The 23,482-nt window shown below is 38.5% G+C and overlaps 1 protein-coding gene and 1 pseudogene across 1 annotated transcript in view; both read right to left on the reverse strand.

Annotated features, from left to right (window-relative positions):
- The window catches only part of LOC137001190 (uncharacterized), a 101,257-nt gene extending 80,486 nt beyond the window's left edge, over positions 1 to 20,771 (reverse strand). Inside the window, exon 1 of the mRNA XM_067359566.1 lies at positions 18,859 to 20,771. Coding sequence (XP_067215667.1) covers positions 19,468 to 20,391 — 924 coding nt within the window. The 5' untranslated portion in view covers positions 20,392 to 20,771 and the 3' untranslated portion in view covers positions 18,859 to 19,467. The remainder of the gene's footprint in view (positions 1 to 18,858) is intronic.
- Positions 280 to 3,427, reverse strand: LOC137001192 (uncharacterized; annotated as a pseudogene).
- Positions 20,772 to 23,482: the final 2,711 nt, after the last annotated feature.

Consider the following 23,482-nt stretch of genomic DNA (forward strand, 5'->3'; position numbering starts at 1 on the left):
AGCTCCGGTCGTACTCGCTCCCATCCCGATAGTCGTTCTAGGAGCAGGGCGTTCTCTGCTTCGGTCGGGTGTTCCCGGCGTTCGACTTCCTATACCTCGTCGTTCTAGGGGCAGGGCGTTCTCTGCCTCGGTCGGGTGTTCCCGGCGTTCGACTTCCGACTTCTCGTCGTTCTAGGGGCAGGGCGTTCTCTGCCTTGGTCGGGTGTTCCTGGCGTTCGACTTCCGACTTCCCGTCGTTCTAGGGGCAGGGCGTTCTCTGCCTCGGTCGGGTGTTCCCGGCGTTCGACTTCCGACTCTCCGTCGTTCTAGGGGCAGGACATTCTCTGCCTTGGTCGGGTGTTCCCGGTGTTCGACTTCCGACTTCCCGTCGTTCTAGGGGCAGGGCGTTCTCTGCCTCGGTCGGATGTTCCCGGCGTTCGACTTCCGATATCCCTTGCACGAGAGAAGTCTCTCACTGTCTTCGGACACAGCGCACCGGCAACCGTCGACGACTCCGCAGGGCTCGGATATACGCGGTATCGCTTATTTTTTATTACTTTGCTCCGTACCGTACGAACCGACCGATTTAAGAATGAAATAGTTTAATTTGTTTATTATTTAGCCAAAGGCGCACCAACGATTTACGCAGTTTATTTTCCGATCAAAGTTCATTCGTTCACAGTTAGAATTATACCGTTGAAACCATTAACTCGTCTAACCGATAAGGAATTATTTATGTACTCATTAATAAATATTTACTTCCGATATTTGTATCCGTTTATACCATTGAGATATTAGATAGTATTAACCGATTACTTATGTACTCATTTATAAATGTTTTCTTTTTACACGCTCTATTGAATAAATATTTATTTTTCTTTAAATTATTTTTGTTAATTTGGAGTCTCCCGATAAACCACACGAACGAATTCTGGCAAACCGACGAGTTATTCCGCGTCGTAAGAATCCGCTTCGCTAACTACGCACCGTCGTAATTCCGCATCGAAAAATCCGCATATCGTCGAAATTCCGCATCATTACGCACCGCCCGTGAGGCGTGAAAATACGCACCGTTACACACTGTATGGTACTCTTTTATACCAATACATTATCATAGGTGGAACCATAGATCCTGCTGCATTTACCATAAATAGAGTAGTAAGATTTTCTTTTTCGTCTGCATTGACTACCTTGTACACAGATTTAGATCCTTTTCTAACGATGACCTGGTCTGCTTTTGTACATCAAAAAAATGCACTTTCATCGCAGTTGAACACTCTAGAAGGATGGATGTTCAATAAATTTAATTTAATCAAGTGTGAATGGACTTCATTAAACCAATTACGTAATTCTTTTTCTGTTACTGAAGCACAAGTATGTGTTAAATTTTGAGCAACTCTTGTTGTTAATTCAGGATGACGACGAAGAAATCCTTCGTACCAGTGTCTACCGGGTCTATCATTAGTAAAAGGTGTTTTTCTTTCCAGTTTAATAATAAGTTGTCGAACACTATCCAATAATTGGTTTTTTGTTATTGGAAATCCACGTTCAGCGAGAAAAAAAATCCAATCAACTAATCCACTTTCTTCTTCATTTGTTAAATACGTTGATGGACTCATTTTAGCTTTAACTGTAAGCTTTTCCTTATTTTTTATGTAAAGTGTGCTTTTAGGCACACCGAATTTTATGCTAGCAACTCCTAATGACATACCGGTCTTTATTGCTTCTAAAGCAGCATTGACATCTGCTTGTCCATATTCAAGTCTCTTTTTCTTTTCTTTCGGCATTCTTTCAAAATTATCTAAATATAAGAAAAGTTAACGAAAAATGAAACAAATGTTGACATACAATTTTTAGGTTATTTGTGTGTCATCATGATATTTTACATGTACATTTATTATTACGATATAAATACATATTAGTCATTAAGTTTTACTATCGAATTAATTATAGATTATTTAAAAAATAAAAATATTTACGGAAAAATTACAATGAAAACAAAAAGTAAGTACTCTTATTTTTACGTGTGCTGTCGTCTATTCTACTGGTACAAGTCCCAGACAGCACGCATGTCCAAAATCGAGACATAAGACGGCTTAAAGACGTCATTAAGACGCCTTTTAGACACGGTATCTAAAAGACGTCTTAATGATGTCTTTAAGATGTCTTATGTCCCGATTTTAGACATGTGTGCTGTCTGGGGTGTTTCTAACGTAATCGTACCGATAAATAAACGAATGATCAATAACTGGGCAAAATTAAATTTTTGAGTACTAGTAAATAAACACTAAATTTATTATATTTAAATAAATTTATTTATTAAAATAAAAAATTTACTTTAATAGTAAATTGTTTTACGAATCAAAATAGCTTTAATTTTTGATAAAAGCATAATTTATATAGAAAATATACACTTACATTGTAAACGGCATATCTTAGCTAAGTTATTAAGAAATCGCTGACAGCATGAATAAAAGTAGACAGTCATAGTAAAAATAATTTTTTCCTTTACTTATAATTTTTTTTTTCTTTGAATCTTCGTTTTTTTCAATAAATATTTAAAAAATGCAAATTTTAAATATTAATATATTTAGTAACTATGTATAGAAAGCTTAATAATTATAAATATTTATTGCATCGTTCAAACATTAAAACGCGTTCAACCACTGGGACATTTACCTTACTATATTTTTTTTGCTGCGGTTGCTCCAGCATCCGCTCCAGCTGCAGTTGTTGTTGTTGCTGCTGCTGTTGTGTTGCTGCCGTTGTTGAGGCTGCTGCCGTTGTTGAGGCCGCTGCCGTTGTTGAGGCCGCTGCTGCTGCCGCTCATGTTGCAGCTGCATTTGCTGCTGCACTTGCAGCAGCAGTTGCTGCAAATGTGGAGCTTCTACTTGCATTGCGTTTTCTGTAAAAATAAAAAAATATATATATATATATTCTTTTTTTCAAAGATATTATGTATACAATTATAATAATAACTTTACGTAGTTACTTTAAAAACGTAAAACGTTAATTTTAGCAAAAATACAATTTATAATATTAATTACTTACCGGACGAAGCGTTCTTCATGGCAACCTGCGCTTAATTTTCCACGAATTGTGAAAAAAGCGGCGTTTGAAGAACGTGGACGCGACTTCGATGCGCATAGCGTTCTGCGCATCGAAGTCGCGTCCACGTTCTTCAAACGCCGCTTTTTTCACAATTTGTGAAAAACTAAGGAACTAAGGAAAACTAAATGCGCAGCATTTTTGCGATTCTCAATTGTTTTTGCGCGTAAACCGCGTCTGCATTGCGTGGTATATATAAGAGCACGGCAAATTTTAATAGTAATATTTTATATGTCGCCCATTTCTTTCCGTTGAAAAAGCTTAGGCAGTCTCGACTGTAAGTTTTTCAAACATTTCTGTACATTTACGTAATTTTTCTTCTCTTTCCTTATTTTTTTTCTTCTTTGAATCTTCGTTTTTTTTTGTTTTCTATAGTTTTGCTTTATATTCACTATAAAAATGTGTGATTTATTACAAAAGAAATGCAAGCGAAGCTTTTCAGAAACTTGGCTTCGCGATGATAGATATAAATATTGGATACAGAAAGTACCATTAGATGACAGTTTGTTTCATTGCATTATATGTGATAAAAATATTTCTTGCAACACGAGCATTTCTAGACATGTAAATTCTACGTATCACAAAAGTAATATTAAAGAAGACACATCTTTGTTATTAAATAAAAATTATATTACTGTAGAAAAAAATATTTCAGACATTAAAATTTCAACCACAATGGTTAGAAATAGAGTACTTTCCTTATTGTTTTACTGGAAGTGACTGTAAATTCTACTCAATATGCTTAACAAACTCAACATAAAACTAGCATTATGTCGTTATTAATACGGGGGTACATGCAAAGCAAAATAATTGTAATATACACACTGTTTAAATTATATATAATATATTCAAGATTGAGCAAAGATTTATATAGGTATATGTTTAAAAAACAAATATACAAATTTGAAAATTCATATCTACGTTTTAATCTCGACATCTAATGTATGTAATATTGGAAAGAACACGAATTCGCGATAATATTTAAGGCAATATAATTTACATTTGATGTCATTTATCAAATGTAAGGTCGGATTATGGATGTTGCATATATATTTACTGTCTCCTTCCGATGATACTACCATCTTCCCTTTCGAAGCATATATGTTTATGTAAGATGAAGCAAAAGGCTCACAAAAAAAATTATATTTACTTCGAAGACAAGCACCATATATATGAATTTTGTCTTCAAGATAAGTAGCATTTTTCATTAATACAATATCTCCATTGTTTTTCAGGAAATACTTATTTTTTGCATCATTACATAAAATAAAATTATTCGCCAAATGGAGTTGTTCGTAAAAAACCTTGCACATTGGCAAGTCGGGAATTTCGGCTCTTACTTCGCGTGTTACATGTATTGATGTGCCTTGATCATTTCTACAACCTGAATTATGTAATTTTGATAATTCAGTAATTCTCCTACTTATTTGGCTCAACGGTAAGTGACCACTGCGTATTAATGTTTTCATATCTCCAAGGCACGTTTCAAATGGATATGAGCTAATGCCAGGAAGAGGTCCAAACTTCTTAACATCTTGTATAACATGACATAAATTGTGAACATTGCTGCTAATAGAATCAATTCCATAAATCTGAATGAATCCTTTAATATATCGTTTTAAAAACGTGTCAGCAACCGGTAAATAATGTTGATAGTGCTTGCATGAAAGTATGGTAACAGCAGCACTAAGTAGCAAGAAATGTTCGTACACCTCAGTGGGCAAAATATTTTTCAGAATAACCGGACCAAGGTACAGTAAAAATACTCGGTATTCAGAACCCTTCCAATATTTTAAATGTTTTAGAGTCCTTATCGCTCGGTGAAAATCAGATAGTTTGGTTACATTGCATTCTTTTAGCATCTCTGACATTAAATCCGCTTGGGCTGTGGACAATTTCGTGCGGAAATTGTAATTGCCCTCGCGCCAACCATGCAGACATTTGCGCATAAGACCTGAATAACATTATATTAAATTTAAAAAAATAGCTACTCAAAGCAATAGTAAAAAAGTGTGAATTGAAAATTAACCTAAGTCGAATAAATGAAGGGAATCCGCGACAACAAAATCTTCTATCATATTTATTGGTAGCTGTGTTAAAGGAGTATCCTCTTTATGGTGACTTTCGTCTGTTTTGTTGCGGAAGCTCTCATCAGTTCTAAGAGGACAATCAATTCTTGGGTAACTCATGTGTCTTCCTTTTCGATCCCATTCGCCAACTACAGTGCATTTTATACAACTTCCGTACTCAGTATTTGAACTCGGAGTGCCTATTATTTATCCATAATGATATACAAATAACAATTATCTGTTGCGCCTACTTCGGTAGCGGTAGGCGCTGCGTATAGATTCGGGATTCGCCGTGCTGGTCAAGGGGGCTTTGGCTCGGAGAGTTTGGAATAATTAAGGTTTTCTGAATAGATAGAATAACTTTTATTTGGTATTTTCTTATTACACTTGTCACCTCACTTATTCGGCGACCGTACTACCGTGGTTACGCGTGTACGCGACGTGTCGTGCTTCGTCCGGAACTTTGCTGATAAAAAACCCGCGGCGCCTTGTGTGCCGCCTTAATTTATACGGATCAGTATTCGGAACACAATGAGACTTGAACTATATCGATCCATTGTGTTACCAAAATGCTGATCTGTTTAACCTACTTTAGACGCAAGTGACACTCGGGCTTCTAAGAACGAGTGCTCGCGTCAGCGCCTAATTGTTTAATAATTAAATAACTTTTGTCACAGGATTCTCGAGAAGTGGCCTCGATTAATGGCCTTCTAAATGTTTATTATTGCTATTGCCTAATTAACCTATAATTATTACGTTGTGATCTTTCGACACACAACATATCACATGATTATAACCTTTATATGCCAGACTATCAGTCAACACTTATGTTACACTAGTCACACGATTTTGGATTTTGGATCAAATGTGACATTCATAAGTTAAAATAATGAATTAATGTAATTAATATGTTTACATTGTACATTTTGAGGAATGAGATATTTTACTGCATGGAAAGTGATAACTGCGCCAGGAAAGTGATGGTTGCGCCAGTTCTATTTGTAGTGATTTTTCACTTCTACGGACTGAATTTTTACTTTGGATTGTTGGAGTAAAAATTCAGTGAAAATCACTCCAAGCAAGACTGACGCAACCATCACTCTCCTTGGAATAAAATATCTTCTACAAATTTAGAGTGTACGCGATAAAACATTTAATAAAACTGTACCTTTGATAAAATTTTGAGCTGGCGTGTCACAAACAAAGCATTTTATTACAATGTTTATTTTATGCCCATCAATGATCAATCCATTACTGCAAACATCTTTCAATTCTTCAACGAATTGCTCAAAGAATAATTGAAATGGCGGTTTGCTTTCGCCATAATAAACCGCTGCAACCATCGGTCGTAAATGAGGCATTTCGTCAATGATAAATACAATTGGCCAAAATTGCAGCACAGAGCTATTGAATGGTGACATGCCATCAATATTAAAAAGTAACGATTTCGTCATTGGTCGTTGAACTTTGCCATCCGAAAGAGCTGATAATAGATTGCTTTTTATCCCATTGTACCAAAATTGTCCTTTACCCATTTCGATAATTTTGGTTTTAGCAGGTGTCTGTAAAAGCGTTCTGGCGTCTTTTGGTAGTTCCGTCATGCCATGAGATCTCAATATTTTCAATAAATTAGTTACCAAAATCAGAGTTAATTTATGAGTGATTGCCCAATTTGTTAAATCATTCAAAAGTGATAGTTTCTCTTGTAGAAACTCCTCTTGAGTATAGGCTATTTCATCCTCCCCATCAATCGTGTTCCATTCCTCCTCAGGTAATAACACATTATAATCGTCAATATCATGAATAGTTTCATCATCATGTACTACTCCTTCATTACATGATTTTGTTGAATTGGATTCTTCAATGGCGTTAATGGTGCCCGAATTTTGATTTTCAGATGTGTCAGTACTGTCTTCTCTCGCGTATGCACAAAGACGGCGATTTTTTTGCCGTTTAGACAACTCTTTAAAAGCCTTTGGCATCTGTAGTAACAATTGATTTATACACTATGTTTGAGTATAGGATAGACGTTCGGCTTATGACATTCACGTAATTTGTGGCTTATCATGAATTTTATTGAACTATATTATGATAGACGTTTTATACTTTAAAGCTATTAATGTGTTATAATTTTGTTCTTTTCATATTCTTGTGTAAAAGACCTTTATTGAACAATAATACATATATTTTAGCTATCAGCCTTTTACAATTTTCATCTTAATCAATGTAATGAAAACGGGAAGCTGGTTGAAATAAAAAAAGAAAAACATATAAAAACAACGTTAATAAATTGAACGGAGTTCAAAGACAAATTGATATATCAGCACAATCTCGGCAACTTAAAAGCTCAGAATCTCCTTTTCAAATTAATTTTTTATTAATTTCTGTATGATAATCGGATGCTAAGCTACTGATTTATTAGCGAATATTTTCGCAGGTGTTCTCATACCTTTTACTGGTGCCGTAAGTAATTTAAAAAAATAACTTATACAAAATTAAAAAAGAATAATATAATAAAATATAAAATATATGTATATACAAAAACAAAAGGCTTTTAGTAAATAATAATAACAATATACAATTCATAATTGTACATGTAAATTATGTGTTTTTTTTTTACTTATTGCTTTTAAAGCGGTCTCCGCATCATTAAAATTTTTAATTCTAGAAACGATTGGCTGATTGTATCTCAAATCTATGCTAATTGTTTTTCCATGTGATTTATAAATATACTAGAACAATACAGGCGCGCGCTATTTAGCTTTATATATAACATAGAAAAAGATACAATATATCAGTTTAATATGTACTTTTATTTCACATATATATTTCTAATAAAACAACCTTAATAAACATAGGTTAAAAACTCAACTATTTCTGAGATATTAATTTTTTTGTATATTAGCATCATAATTGATTTACTACTGGCTTCTACATCAAAAATGTAAATTTTAATATTCAAAAATGTAAATCAATCATGATGCTAATATACAAAAATGATATATTTCACAAATGGTTCAACTTTTGACTTATGTTTGCTAAGATTTTTTACTCAATATGACGTGCACTATCTATCACAAAAATATTGAATAGTTTTTCTTTAACACCCTGTATGGATTTTATTTACTTTCTCTACTTGATTCTCCTTTTTCTTTCTCTCTTTCTATTCTCTCTCTCTCTCTCTCTCTCTCTCTCTTTCTCTCTCTCTCTCTCCCTCTCTCTCTCTCACAGGGCTCACACGGATACGTGACGTAGCGCTTCTGTAAGATTGTGTGAGGCAGCGGAGCCGGGACCGCTGTGGGAAATATCGCATTACTGGTCAGGGGGTCGACACTCGCTCTTGTTAAAATGGGGGGACCGGTTTCAGCGCCACCATATCTTGTACCATCGGAAATAAGGAACTAACGGGACGCGCGGGAACATATAACCTATATATATACATATATATATTGTTACGTCCTGATAGATGTAGAATTTTTTCGTTGGGCTCGGCGATCGACGTAAACGGGCCTGACCGCACGAGCCGAGCGGCAAGTTTAGGACTTGCGACGGGTCAGCGACTGGAAGAGTCGTTTTTACTCCGTCAACGAGTCAACCGCTCGTGGTTCCCTTTTTGGGTCAAGGAATTGAATCCCTATTACCTGGGACGGAACTTTTGTGCGCAATTTGAGAGGGAAGGTGTGAGGGGGTGACGAACGAGGAGGGTGTGGTCAAATGAAAAAGAACAAAGTTTAATTTACTAAAGACAACATTTTAATTCGAATAAATTTATAATTACGATACAAAACTTAATTCTTAATTGCAGGTGTTAATAATTTTATTTGTGTATTTTTTACAAGTGTGTGTGTGTGTGTGTGTGTGCGCGTGTGTGTGTGTGTGTGTGTGTGTGGATTATTCCTCTGGGGAGAGGACTAGATTTAAAAAGTCGAACCCTGTGAATACAGGGTGAGGAAGATGCGGAGGAGGCTCGACGTATTCAATGGTGGTGGCTTCGGAGTTGACGGATATATTGTCAAACTTCGGATCGTTATGTGGGAGTTCCTCCAGTTGAGCCTCTACTGGAGGAGGGTGGAAACGGACGGGCAAAGAGGGTCTGTAGTCCAGGAGCTCTTCTAGGATCGGAGAAATGGACCTGGGGGTAGGAAGTGGTGAAAGGTCAAGAAAGGGTTCAGGAGATTGCTGAGGAGATTCCTGAGGAATCGAAGGTGATACCGGAGGTGGGTCGGTTTGAGTGTGTGTGGTTATACGAGAGTTACTACGTGGGGTGTGTCTCCTAATTCTAACGGGTCTTACGGTGACCCTCGTCGCGTATCTGATGTATGGTGGGAGGAATATAGCTATGCAGAGAGCGAATGCCGAAAGGTCCGAGCGGTTCCGACGATTGTTGGGTCGCGCCGAACGTTCAGTTCTCACTGATAAATACAAAAATTTTAAACGAAATAGGGACGGAGGACATAATAAGAATAAAGAAAATACTGATGAGGAGAAAAATAAAACAAATGAACTAACTTACTCGTTACAATATAGTTTCGGATTGGGTTGAGTGTATGCGGTGGTTTTGAGCAGGCGCCCCGTTGAGGGATGGTGTGTAGGCGTCGCACCCTTTGTAAAAACGTGGGCACCCTGCTGCGGGATGGTGTCGTCAGAGTGATGGACCCTCTGGTTGAGATGCACCACTTGGTCGCGACAAAGTATCGACTTTTTTTATTTTGCGGCCCGAACCACTCGAAAAACTGTCTGAAGAACTTGGCAAACTCGCCTGATAAACTGAGTGACTAATTGTGTGTAATTGACGGTTTGGAGCCACCAAAACACGGGTTTTTATACCCTTTCCTTGGGGTGGATTTATTTGGAAAATCTTAGGTTTTTGAAGCGGGGATCGAATAGGAATTAGTCTTGTGAGAAGATTTTTAATGTGGGGGAGGGTGGCGTCATTTTTAGCTAATAGGATTAGGTTTAGGTAATTAAGTTACTTGGAATGGGGGTAGGAAGAAAGGGGCCTTAACGAATAAGAAATAGCGTCGTTTCGGGTCCATAAGCGATGGGGGTAGGTTTTTGAGGTGGCGTAACCCGGTTGGTGTTAATTAGTATAGGTGGGGTGCATCTCAGTGTCTTAAGATCTAGGTGGGCGTAGTCTTTAGACCGATCGACGGAACGAAGGGTGGTCTATAGAGGTGCTTGCCCCGATTCCCGGCTTTCGGATTGGAGGGTTGAGAATCGGTATATGAGTTCGCGAGACCTTGGGTCACTGATCTAATAAATTTGACAGTTTACGACTGTCGCGTGGCCCTGGAATCGCGTGGAGAGTGCGATTAATGCATCTCGGTTTCCCAGACCTACTGAACACGTGCACCGTATCAGGTGTCATGCCTTCTAGGCGTGCGACTGTGGTCATTGCCCGATCGTCACTCGGTAAAACCCTATCTACTAGGGTTCCCGTAGGCGGAATCCAAATATATGGCTAGCTAGTGCCAGTTTTTATTTCTTACTTTAAACATCTGGAGTCGACTAAGGACTCCGGTTACCGCGAGTTTTGACTTTTATGATTTTTCTGACGACGATAGGCACGCTGACCGACCAAAGTATTTTCAAATATCTATCCCCCTTGCTATTTTTCTCTGTGAGAAAGTTCGAACTCATGGTGTCTCGTGAGAAAAACAGCTCTGGCGTTATAATATTCTTTAAGAGTTTTTGTTGGTCCCGTGTTTACTAGGTCTGGTATTTAATAAAAAGAAAAGAATCGTGAAGTCTGATCAGGACGTAACAATATATATACACACATTTCTGTACTGATTACTGACTCATTATTATTATTAATTATGATTATTATTAATTACAGTAAAATTGAGAGACATTATTCTTAGTTTTCATAACATTTATTTGTTATATAAATTTTATATGTATAATATTATATATATATAATTACTTAGCTTTAAAACAATTAATTTAATATTTTGTAATTTTTAATACAACATTACAAAAATAACAAATTTATAATACATAAAAATGCAATGCAGCTCATTTTTCCGTCCCACTTAACAGACTGCGGACTGTCGGATAGATATTTATTAAATATCCGGTGTGATTAAAAAATGAGATGCAAAGCATGTATAATTACATGCACCACAGCATCTCAACATGCATCACTCATACCTAACAAAAATAATACAATAATGATACAACTGTAAATAAAACATAATTCATACATGCCACATTCATACATCATACAGCTAAAGTTCTTCTTAGATCGGCATATCCCGCTACCGCAAAGAAGCCGATCTTTCCTCTGAGATCATCAACCACAACCACCACTGCCAATACCTGAAGGCACGCCTTCCCGGATAATGCCCGCAAGGAAAACATGACTTCTTCAGGCAGATGATTCAGAGTAGAAGAATCCTACCTAATTCATCTTTCTAATTACACACTCATATTTCATACCAATTTTATACTTATAAATATATAACAATTTTACAATTTTTTAATTCATATTAACAATAAATATTCAAATTATTAATATCTAATATTAAACAATTTTTCTTTTTGCACCACCATACTAAAGTTTTTATCGCTATTATACGTACTATTATTTTAAAAATACTATTATAATGTTCTATACATTCATACCAATCCAAATTAATATTCCACTCTTCAAAATGTTTAATAATTACTTTTAAAATATTTTTTTGGTGGGCTCGTGTTTTTAACAACTTATTTATAGTGCATATTATTTGTCTAATACAAATTGGAAAATTACTATTTTTAAAACTTTCCTCACATTCCGAACAAAAATTAATTTTTTTTAAATAGTTACATTAATTTCTTCTAATTTTTCAAACAATAATGTTACAATAGAATTTTCCGAAACATTTTTATCAGTAATAAATTCCACGGGTTCATCACAATCATCGTTGCGAACATCATGCACCTGAACATTTGAAGCATCACTTTTCAAACACTCTTCTAATGAAAACAACATGAAGCCATCATTAGCGATTTCGCAATTACCGCCAATGATTTTAATAGACTTCATGTTGCTCACCAATAAAGTGATGAACGATTCTTCAAACTGTGCAGGTGTCGAATTGGTATGACGAACAGCGTGACTTCTAATTTGACCAAAAAAATTTTCTAACGGATCTTGATTACAATATCGCGTATATAATTTATTAAAATTAAATTTAACATGAACAATTTTCCATAATTTTTGAAAGTTATTAATAGTAAAATTCCAATTTTTTATACTTCGCACTGTGTTGACAATTTTCCGCGATGTTTTTTCTATAAAAACCATATTTCCTAATGTTTCTTTTGCACTCACCCAGAACGCATGATGTACACTGTTCTCAACTACTGGACACCGCAATTCACAATTGTCATCCTTCACTTTATCGCAACTATTTGTTGAGTCAAAAAGATTGTTGAAAAAGTTCACCGCCTTCGCTGTCGCAAGTCCTTCTTCCTCATTTATTTTCTTTTCTTCGTTGTCTATTAATACGGTACCTGTAACAAACATTAATGTAAAAAAATAACACTAAATTGCTTCTACTACGAATACATATATCTTTATTGCTTTTAATTATTGCTGTACTCAATTGCTATACTTCGATCTAGCTAACGTTTCAATGTAACTCGCAACTGTTACCGCTCAACACTTGAGTCGCGTATTTAACACGCATCTTCTTAATTTTCTTTTCTAAAATATGTTCTTCAGTTAGTTTCTTCAATTGCGGTCGAATGGTGTTCATGGTCCTGTTCATTTGCCATGCAGTCTTCACTATATCCCACGATGCCACGGAAGCAGTGTTCTTTTTATTTATTAACAAGTTTCTCGTTAATAAATTGTTTCTCACACCTTTGATTAAGTGCGGATAATCGTACAATGGAACGATTTCCACACCATCCACTTCGAAAGTTTCACCTGTTAACAGTTAATAATTACAATTTAATATTAAAATATTATTACCTATAACTATTATATACTATCAAATATTAATACTTACTTTCAGTCCTATTTTCCAATCTTCGTTTAATATTAGTGCGCAACAATAATTCTTTTATTGCGGCAACGTTGCTTGACCCTTGATCGCAAACAGTACTAACGATGTAAAAGCCTGCTTTGTTAACATCATGAATATGTTTCTTAATGCAACGTAATAACTGCGCGGTATTAGTTTGTTTACTGCAAAAACTATACGAAATTGGCAATTTCCACCCCGAATTTAAACCACGTAACATAAAAACTAACGCGTGATCTGCTACTTTAGCGGTACGGTTGGTGCCCCAATCCTCAAGACCACATATAATATCCTTTCGGATATCATAGATGACAGAAGATTGAATAGAAACCTCATCCCACATTAGAATGCACACTTTATCTTTCAATGGCAAATTTGGCTATTTTCTCCAAATGTGTCAGAATAAAAGGGTTTATTCCAGTGGTCACAGGTATTCTATGTACCGCTAACTGTAGAGTTTTAATCGAGGGAATATCTGTAAAAACTTCGCGTAAACAAGTATATGCACGCTTCCCCATCGTTTTGTACATCGTTAATGCGAGAGCCTTTTCTTTTTCTTCATATCGGTGTCCCTATATAACATAAAACCTTATTAATAATGTATCAATTTTGCAAATTATTATCATGCAAAAATATTTAAAACGTTTATTATTTTTATATAAAATAAAAACAAACGCATACCAAGCAAATGCTATTATAAGTGCACATTAAAAACATGTTACGTAAGTTGACAAACATTACAAGTACACACACACACACCCACACATATATATATTAAAGCATTAAAGCATTTAAGCATTACAAACATACATTGCAGATTTTACATATAAGCATATCAACCATAACTGATATAAGAACAAACATGCATATATATTCAATAAACACTATCATTAATAGAAAGCATTTTTTACTACTATAAACTATTAACTAATACTATTTTTAATAAAATAAATATTAATTAATATTATATATCTATTAACTTGTAAATAGAGAAAAAACAATAGATATTTCATGCAATCAAATTCGTAAAAAAAAATATTTGTTATTATATTAATTGTAAAGTTATTGAAAATATGTGCGTTCTAAAAATAGATAATAGTGCAGAAAATAAGAAAAAATCAAGGCAAAGAGTTTCAAACATGAACAATATTAAAGCTTTGACACACATATACTTACATTTTGTGTAATATTGTATTTTTCAATGTGATGAAATATCTCATTTATTTTCATTTCTTTTGCTATCCAATACTTGTGTACTTCAGTACATAGTTTGCCATCCATAGATGATGTAATAATCTTCAACATATTAAATATTTGAAATCTTACATTTCTTACAATATTTCTGAAAAGCCTACGAAAAATTTTCTACATTACGGACATTTAAAATATAACACAACGTAATGTTTCATTGCAGAACATTGCATTATATTTCTATTTTGCTACATATAACAGTATATTTAACAATATCTAAATATCTATACATATATTAGTAGTATATGGCAGGTATGGGGCGTCACAACAAACCCCCATTACCTACCCCATATTTGACCCACTGACCTACATTTGGTCTGGCGTCAAAACAAATGACGTCACAGGGAGGGGAGGGGGAAAAGATGGCGGCAGTGGGTCCAACATGGCGGACGTCTACAAGATGGCGGCTGTTGACAAGATGGCGGGTGTTGACAAATGATTTTTATTTTTCAGAATTGAAAAAATCCAAGCTGGCTTCGAACCTGGATCGCTGGATTTCTAGTCCTGGTCCTAGTCTGCTGGGCTACCTATACATCTAATGATAGTAAAATGGTGTGTCGTATTTATGGCTATGGGACCTGGCAGGGAAGGGATGTATATATGCTGGGGCCGCGTCTATATGATGTACCCCGGACTCTCTGGCAGGTATGGAACATGTAAACAAACGGCGTTGCACAGTCGCCTCTAGTCTGCGAAGAGAAGGGATGTATATATGTTGGGGCCGCGTCTATATGAGGTACCCCGGACTCTCTGGCAGGTATGGAGCATGTAAACAAACGACGTCACACAGTCGCCTCTAGTCTGCGAAGGGAAGGGATGTATATATGTTGGGGCCGCGTCTATACGAGGTACCCCGGACTCTCTGGCAGGTATGGAGCATGTAAACAAACGACGTCACACAGTCGCCTCTAATCTGCGAAGGGAAAGGATGTATATGTGCTGGAGCCGCGTTTATATGAGGTACCCCGGACTCTCTGGCAAGTATGGGACATGTAAACAAACGACGTCACAATGTCGCCTCTAGTATGTGAAGGGAAGGGGCGTATTTATACTGGGACCGCGTCTATATGAGGTACCCCGGACTCTCTGGCACGTGTAGCGAACAAAAAAATGACGTCGCAGCGACGAATGATCATGCGACTTTTAGTTTGATATTTGGTGTGATGGTTAAGGGGCCGCGCGCGCGAATTGCGTGAACGGGGTGAGCGTCAGCCACCCGTTTTCGCAGATTAAGCGTGCTGTAAAAATTAACGATGGCGAGTGGAGCGTGCAGGAACATGCGAAAAGGGGAAGGAAACGAATGCAAGAAATGAAATACAAAATCGTTTATTTGGAATTTTTTTTAAAAATACATAATTGAACATTACAGTCAAAATATAAAAATATTTTATTCGACTTACTAAATACATTCTAAAAATATTATTTCAAAGCGCGCATCGAGAAATGTTAAATATATGAAAAAAAATGTTTTATTTTAAATTTTTTAAAATACATCGTTGAATATTACAAGTACTAGTAGGTAGTTTCGTTTGCTCATTCTTTTTGCAAAGAAAAATTTTGCGATATAAGCATACTATCAGTTTGTCGTTTTGGTTATAATCATTGGTGAAAAGACGAAGAAATTGCTGAAAGCTGTAACCAAGAGACAAATAGTAAAGAAACACGCAGCAATATTGACCGCATGTTTGCGAAAAAAATCCTTGTAGCTGCTCGGTGTTCCATCGATACGTGATGGAATTTCGTCGAAGTCGCAGATGAAATCGTTGATCCGAGTGTGGCGGGATTCCATAACTATCGAAATATGTGCCAGTACCATGCTCGTCGATGTAAAAGGCGACCCAGTGTCTTCCGGGGCGGTCATGTTCGTCTGTATTAGCGACAATGGCTGTCGACCTCGTCCACACCCTCGGTAGTCTGTCGGCAGGATAGACTCCCGCATATCTGACATTGAGACGATGCAACGCGTGTAAGATTTCCAACGAATTCATTTGTCGCGTAACAAGACGGTGCTCGCGTGCGAGGAATTATTTGTATAGTAGAGTCGCAGGGGTTTACCTCCTTACGCAAAGAGTAGACGTTCTCGAATGATTGTGTGTTAACGGAGATGGTTTGTTGAGCGTAGCTATCGGTAGGATATTCTTCTTCTTTCTTTACGTACGGTGTATCTTTTGCAATGTAATAAAGTGATTGATTCTTCTCTTCTTCTTCTTCTTCCGTCTGTTCTTCTTCTTCTTCCGTAGCGTTACGCCACGCTTCGATATTGCGAATTATATCAAGATTTTTATTCTTTTTCATAAAAACAGCACTGTCGGTTTTTTCGCTTACGCTCCAATTCTCATGAGAAAGATCATCGCAGCTCGAAACGATGCTACACTCGCTGCTAGTGTTTTGAGTGACTATCCAGCGTTTCAATTTGCAAGCGTTGCGTAACGCGCAAAGAAATTTGTCTGTAGAGCAAAATCGAAAGCCGTGGTGAGAGCACCGATGTCCGCTCTCTTTGACTTCTGGTAAATTTTTAAATGCCGGAGAAATTCCTTCGAGATTATATACGTTTCTGGAAAGTAGACGCCTCAGATAGTGTGCCTTTTCCTGCCCCTTGCTATAGATGTAGCGCGCTCGACGTGTTATTTCACGTAGTTGTATTACGAAACATTTAAGATTTCACCATCGAACCACTCGATTCCGTGATAATTTCGCGAAAGCCAGTTGTTTTCTCGTCTCGATTTATCGGGTAAATCGTCAAAGGGATAGGGAGGCGTCATAATCCAGTGTCCGATGATTGGTGAGTTAATCGCAACGACAGCTACTTCTTTCGGAATAAACTTCTCGGCGGCATCGCGGAAACCCTGTATATCAATGACTATATCCATAGTTATGTCCAAGTACTCACTCTTTATTTTCAAACGAAGCGACGACGTTCGTGTCTCGAACAGGACTGAATCTGTTTCCGCTGCTTCACACGCCATTTAAGAAAACAGACGTGAGGGAAAAATGTGTGTAGTAGTAGTGGTGGGAGGCGGGGGTTTGGCGTTATAAAAGTCTAACCGGCAAAATCGACGATAACTTGTCGAGAGGAGTCTATTTCTAGAATGTTATCAAACTCTGCGTAAACGATACAATTAATAGTCGCGGTAAGCGCCTTTTCAAATTTCACTTCTAATCGCAAACTACCATGTTTCACGAGATTCCAATGTCCGGTGCAATGAGCGGACAAGTCGAGGATAAGATCGAAAGCGAAAAGAGTGTAGCCCTGACCATAATCCTCTCTACTTATAGAATTTCCCTCGTTCAAGAAGTGAATGCCGGTTTCCAAGAAGAGTGTGTGGTAGGCTTCGACGTAAAGGCCTTCGTCTTTCGAGAAGTTCGGTTGTAACGGTCTACTGGGAATTTGCATACCATCGGCATACAGAGAAAAGAAATTTATACCGTAGTTTTTGAAATTAAACGGATTCAGTTTTCTATCACCATTAAACGCTCTGTTATCGACAAAACCGACTATTACACGTTTTGGCAGTTGTCCGAGTATTACATTATCTATCGATTCCCCTACGAGTCCAGCGTGAATCGTAAATGTTTTAACCTCGACTTTTGTGAGAGGATATTTGGCGGTGGTTTTACTCAACATTCTCGCATGCGAGAGTAACACACCAGGGCTTATCTTTGCTCTTCTAACGAGCAGACTAGCGTCTAGAAGGCGTATTTTTGACAGTGAATTAGATTCCATAAGGCAAAACGAATCTTTCGAGCGAACGAGCCTCATTCTAACTTCCACCCCGTTGATTAAGAATTTATCCTGATTGAAAACGTCGCAGTGAAGATGGCCTATGAGATCTAGCGCCTGTTCGTCTCGAATGTAACGCGAGCGTCTCACGAGAGCCTGATTTGGGGTTTGCGACTCTAGGAGGGCGTCCATTAAACCTGGGGTATCTATATCCCACAGACAGCAGGTCAGATGGGAGTTTTTTGCGGGTGAAGAATAATTTAATAACGCCTTGATGTAAGCCCGATACGCGTAAGCGTTGTTTGGGGGCGACACGAGTTTTTGATTGAAATATATGTCGATTTGGTTGAACATGGAATGCAGTAAATGATTTACAGGGCCTACTTTGAATTCGGGGGTGCCAACGGCGGTACCGCCTCCTGCTAGGGGAGAAGATTCTACGCGTACGCGAAGGCTCAGCATGGTGTGCGTGAGATCTAGATAATCTTCTCCATGACCAGGTATGACGAATTCTATAGGCGCATCGTCCGCGAGCGACGTTACGAGTTTGTAATAAATCCATTGCGAACTCTCGATGCTGGTTTGTGTGAGTGGTAAAGAAAAGAGATCGAGTTCACTTTTTAAACACTCGTTTGAATGTGTATGAAGAAAGGACATGCTCCGTAAATTCCTAATTCACGCACTGATTAAGAGAATATGTCGGCTACACTACGTTTCTTGACTCGACGACGCCTCGTGGTGCCGGATGGCTTTTTGCTGTTGGTCTTTCTAGCCGCTGTGCGAATTTTCTTTTTTTTCGTTGTCTTTTTTTTCTTCGTGATTTTCCTTCGCACGCTGCTATTTTTCGACGATTTCTTTTTGCTCGTCTGACGATGAGGACGACGACACTTAGGAACCGCGATGCGTCTTTCGTGACTGAAGAAAGGAAACTGAAGCGCGGCTGTTTTCGCTGATACTTTATAACCTGTACCCTTCATCAAGCTAGTTATTTTTTCTTGGGCTTTTCTTTTGAGATTTCCACTCGATTCCTTGAAACGAGATTTGACCGCCTCCTTGAACGGTGTATTATTTTCAACATCCTCCATCACGCTAATGCCGGCGCGTAAAGCTTCTTTACCAACCGCTCGTACACCTTTACTCAGATAAGGAAGCGCCCTCCTGAATAATCCTCCGAGAAAACTACCGATTCCGTGTCCTCGTTGATAGGGTGCTCCGACGAAAACTCGTGTGATTCCTTCACTCCGACCTCCGTTTTGTATATCGTAATATTCATGGTCCTCCGGTCTAGTCATAGCGTGCGGCTTTTCCGACTGATTTTTTCTTACTGGAAACGTCTAAAGTGCAACGTCACCGTCAGCGTTCCCGATTGGAATGGTATTCTTTTTCCGAATTGATCTTTTATATCTATTTCAATCCTACGAAAATACGTTTGTCGTAATGGTATATAATGCGGGACGGAGAAATGTTTCACTTGATTCGCTCCGTACGCGTAATAATGACCGTAATGCTGCAGCTCGACCGGTACTATTCGAAGAAGTGGAGTTTGCACATCGCCGGTTATATAAGGTTCACAAATATCACAATAAACAAAGAGTTTATCGGGAATACCGCGCAGCAATCCGTGTGGTTCGAGAGTATAGAAATTTCCAGCGCGCCCTCTTTGTTCTCTTTTAAACCCGAGTTTGATAAAAGGTGCTGTAAAAATATCTTTGGAATTAGGATTAGTTGCAGTAAGTGTTGTATAGAATTCGATTTCACTAGTCGTTAGGGCCCCACCGCAACCGAGTATTCGTAGAAGATTATCGGAAACGTTCATATGATGAACCAGATTGCATTTATTTTCATTGCATGTAATCTCGAACAAGATTTTACCACCACTAGCGTCTTCTAGTGTCAAATTAATATGCGAATTCGCATTTTTGCACGCCGAATTAATAACGGAGATAAGTTCCTCGATATTTTTGTAAATACCATTCGGTATTACTCCTTGCGTCGACGTTAACGTCGTCCCGCCTTTCCTCGTCTCGCGACCATTTTCAATATCGACGAATCTAATGACATTTTCACCGTGATTTATGTGTAAAAAAGTAGTGGAAAATTGGATCTCGTTAAGCGCGACTTCCCATTCGCCGTGTAAGTGTATAGGATGGGGTAATTCTGTAATGAAGGAAGTGGTTGCATTGTCCGGAAAATAACGCATACTACTATTGCTGGGAAGAATCAAGAGAAATTGATCCATCCTCATTTCGAACAAGCGGGGTTAAACTTGAAGCAGGGATCCAAGAATCAAACTTGCTGGGATAACCACGCCAGCTAACCAGCACCTGTTTATTATTACCGCGACCCCGACTTCTTATCACACAATCGACGATAAACTCCTCCTCCTGCAAGTTTTTCTCAACCCGAGCCAATTCTTGTTCGTAAAAAATGCCGTCTATGACTTCTCCCGCTAATCGCTCAGCTCGTACACACGCGGTTTTCGCCAATCAAGTATACGGTGAATTCGAAATATCTCCTCGCTCCACCGTGCCTCGTATCCTTTCTCGAAGACGACTTTTGCTCTACTGATACGAACGAGATCACCGACGTGGTATTTAGCCTTTCGACGTTTCTCGTTCGCTTCGTCGTCGTTGCTCCTCCATTGACGCGTTATATTTTCACGCGCGATACGTGCATTTTCTCTCGTAACGACATACGGTTGCATTCTGGTGCTCGAATGACGGGTGTGATTATAGGCGTTTACGATATTTTGCAAAACATCGATGTAGCGTCGCGTATTTTTATGCGTAAAATAACGCCACATTCGTTCTTTCAACGTTCTGTTGAAGCGCTCGACGATGGCGGCTTTGACATCCGGATTGCGGACTACGCGAAAACGAATGTCATTTTCTTCCAAAAGCTTTTGTAGCGGTCGCCCGACAAATTCTTTACCCTTGTCCGTTTGTAGGTATACGGGTACGCGTCCGTTACTTCTCGAGAGCACGCACTGGAAAGCTCCCATTACGGAATTACTCGTCTTGTCGCGCAATGGTTCTACCCAGACGTATTTACTAACAATAAGTACATCGATAATCACGAGTAAATACGCATATCCGTCGTTGTAACTTTTGAGATTTCGGAGTTCGATCAAATCAGCCTCCCACAGATCGTCGATATTCGTTACGTTGTAATGCATTCGTGGAAATTTCCGTTGCAATGGACGATGCAGTGTGTACGCATTTTGCGCTTCGAGCCATCGCACGACATTGTTACGGGATAAATTCGCCGCGCGAAACAGATTATCGACAGCCGAATAACCGGCATAATGCGCGGGATCATAGTACAATTTTTCAAGACCCGTTATTCCAATTTATTCCAATCGAGCAGGCGTCTCGCTACCGGAGAATCCGTGTTTCTCTTAGGAGTGGAACTCGCCGTAGGACTGCTAAGTTTCGTGATATTTTGCGAAGAACCGACTGCTAATAATTTTTTATTTCTCACTAGTGTGGAGGGAATGTTCAAGTCGTGAAGTAACCGCGCGAACTGAACTCTTCCCACGGCTTTCACGGTTTTTCTATCGCGCATCGCCTCGTTTATCAGGTCTGAGATATTTGAATCTTTTACGACGTTACCGTCTATAGTCACGACTCCTTGCTCATCCCAGCTAATTTTACTCGACGATGTTTTATCGAGTAGGTGTTTCGTTAGTAAGCGAGCTTCGGTACGGTAAGATTTCGGTACGCTTTCCACTATTCTTCCGACGCTTTTCATCACCTCGAGACTTGTGTCGTGTTCTTTCGGGAAGCTTCTCGTACGACTAGAGTCCGGAACGAATGAGCCCGTGAGATCGTGCACCGGTACTCCTTCACGTGTGTCCAACGCATTTTCGTCTTTTTCTTCCTCTTCTTCTTCCTCGGCGTTACGCGTGTCGTCCTCTTGATTTCGTCGTCCTCGTGCTACTCGTACAAAGTGAAGATATCGCCAAAGAACCTCTTTGTACATCTTCCATCTCTCGGCTTCGTCCTTCGAATAGGGTGAATTAAGAATTTGACTCAACTCCGCATCGAGTCTGGATAAAGGAGTCCCGGGAGTTCGCACGGAATTATTATTATTAGCGCTTTCGTTGTTCCCCGATGTGTTTTCCACCAGAGGTACACCGTCGGTAGTCGGCTGCGGATGATGTAATTGACGCTGCATTCTCTCGAGATTTTTCGTAGAAATTAAAACCATTTTTTTCGCTCTTTCCATAACGCTCAATATTATTTTCTCTCTTGTGTTTTAATCCGTCGCCCTGTCTATAATTCGCGAAAATAAGGCCTCTAAAGGAACGATGATATAGGATAAGAATCCACCTCGTTGTACCAATAGCTTTCTTTTATTTTTCCAATTTCCACGCTTTGACGCGATACGACGCAGCGCCGTTTTGTATTTGCTCAGACGATTTTTTTCGCGTCGTTCGAGCGCAACGTTACCATTGAGTGTGTTGAAAACGCATTCGCAAATACAGCGAATAAATTTTTCATCCGCGGTTCGCAGGAAGGAGGTGCGTTGATTTTTGTTTAGATGACACAATGCCTCTAGAAGACAAACGTTTCTCTTTCCGATCGAACGTCTAGCGGTTTTCGTTGCACTGTCTGACGCTGCTACCGCTTCTTTCATCGTGTGAAAGTCTCTCGCAACTGACGTCACGCGAACGCTAGTACATACTTTTTATACACTTGAGAATGATCTGCGCGATACGTAGACGTAATGCAACGCATTGTCGGGAAAGATGTTTGTCCGAAATCGATATTTGTCCGGAGTCGATTGTTTCAGATCGAGTAATAAATATCCGTGAGGGCGTGAGGTTGCGTCAAAGTATGCTTCTTCTAGAAACTTTGGGTCATGGGGGTACACTTGTCGCGCGAGATGGCGAATTTGAGCGCGATCGCGCGGGTTCTTGAAGACGACTATGTAGTTAGAATTAAGAGATATGTCGCGCTGTCCGCGTCCCTGGTGAAATAGATTTTGCGTGATGAGTATAACACTGAGATTCTTATGATGACTACCCTTTGTAAAAAGATCCACAATTACGTCGCACGAGGATGATTCTCTCATAAGATCGTCGATTATCACCAATTTTGGTGCGAAAGGATCGCAAGAATAATCGTCCGTTTGCGGTAGCCCTTCGCGAAACTCGATTATATTTCTCTTTATTTTACCCTCCCCTCTTCCATGTCCTCCCACTTTCTCTTTTGTTTTCGCAAACATGTATTGTAGTTGACGATATGCGTCTTGCCATTCGGCGTGATAAAATAAGACTCTTTCAAAAGAAACATCGGCCATTTCGGGTAAATATTTGAGAAAGGATTTTACAA

The sequence above is a fragment of the Linepithema humile genome, chromosome 7, assembly GCF_040581485.1.
Source record: "Linepithema humile isolate Giens D197 chromosome 7, Lhum_UNIL_v1.0, whole genome shotgun sequence".
Classification (NCBI taxonomy): domain Eukaryota; kingdom Metazoa; phylum Arthropoda; class Insecta; order Hymenoptera; family Formicidae; genus Linepithema; species Linepithema humile.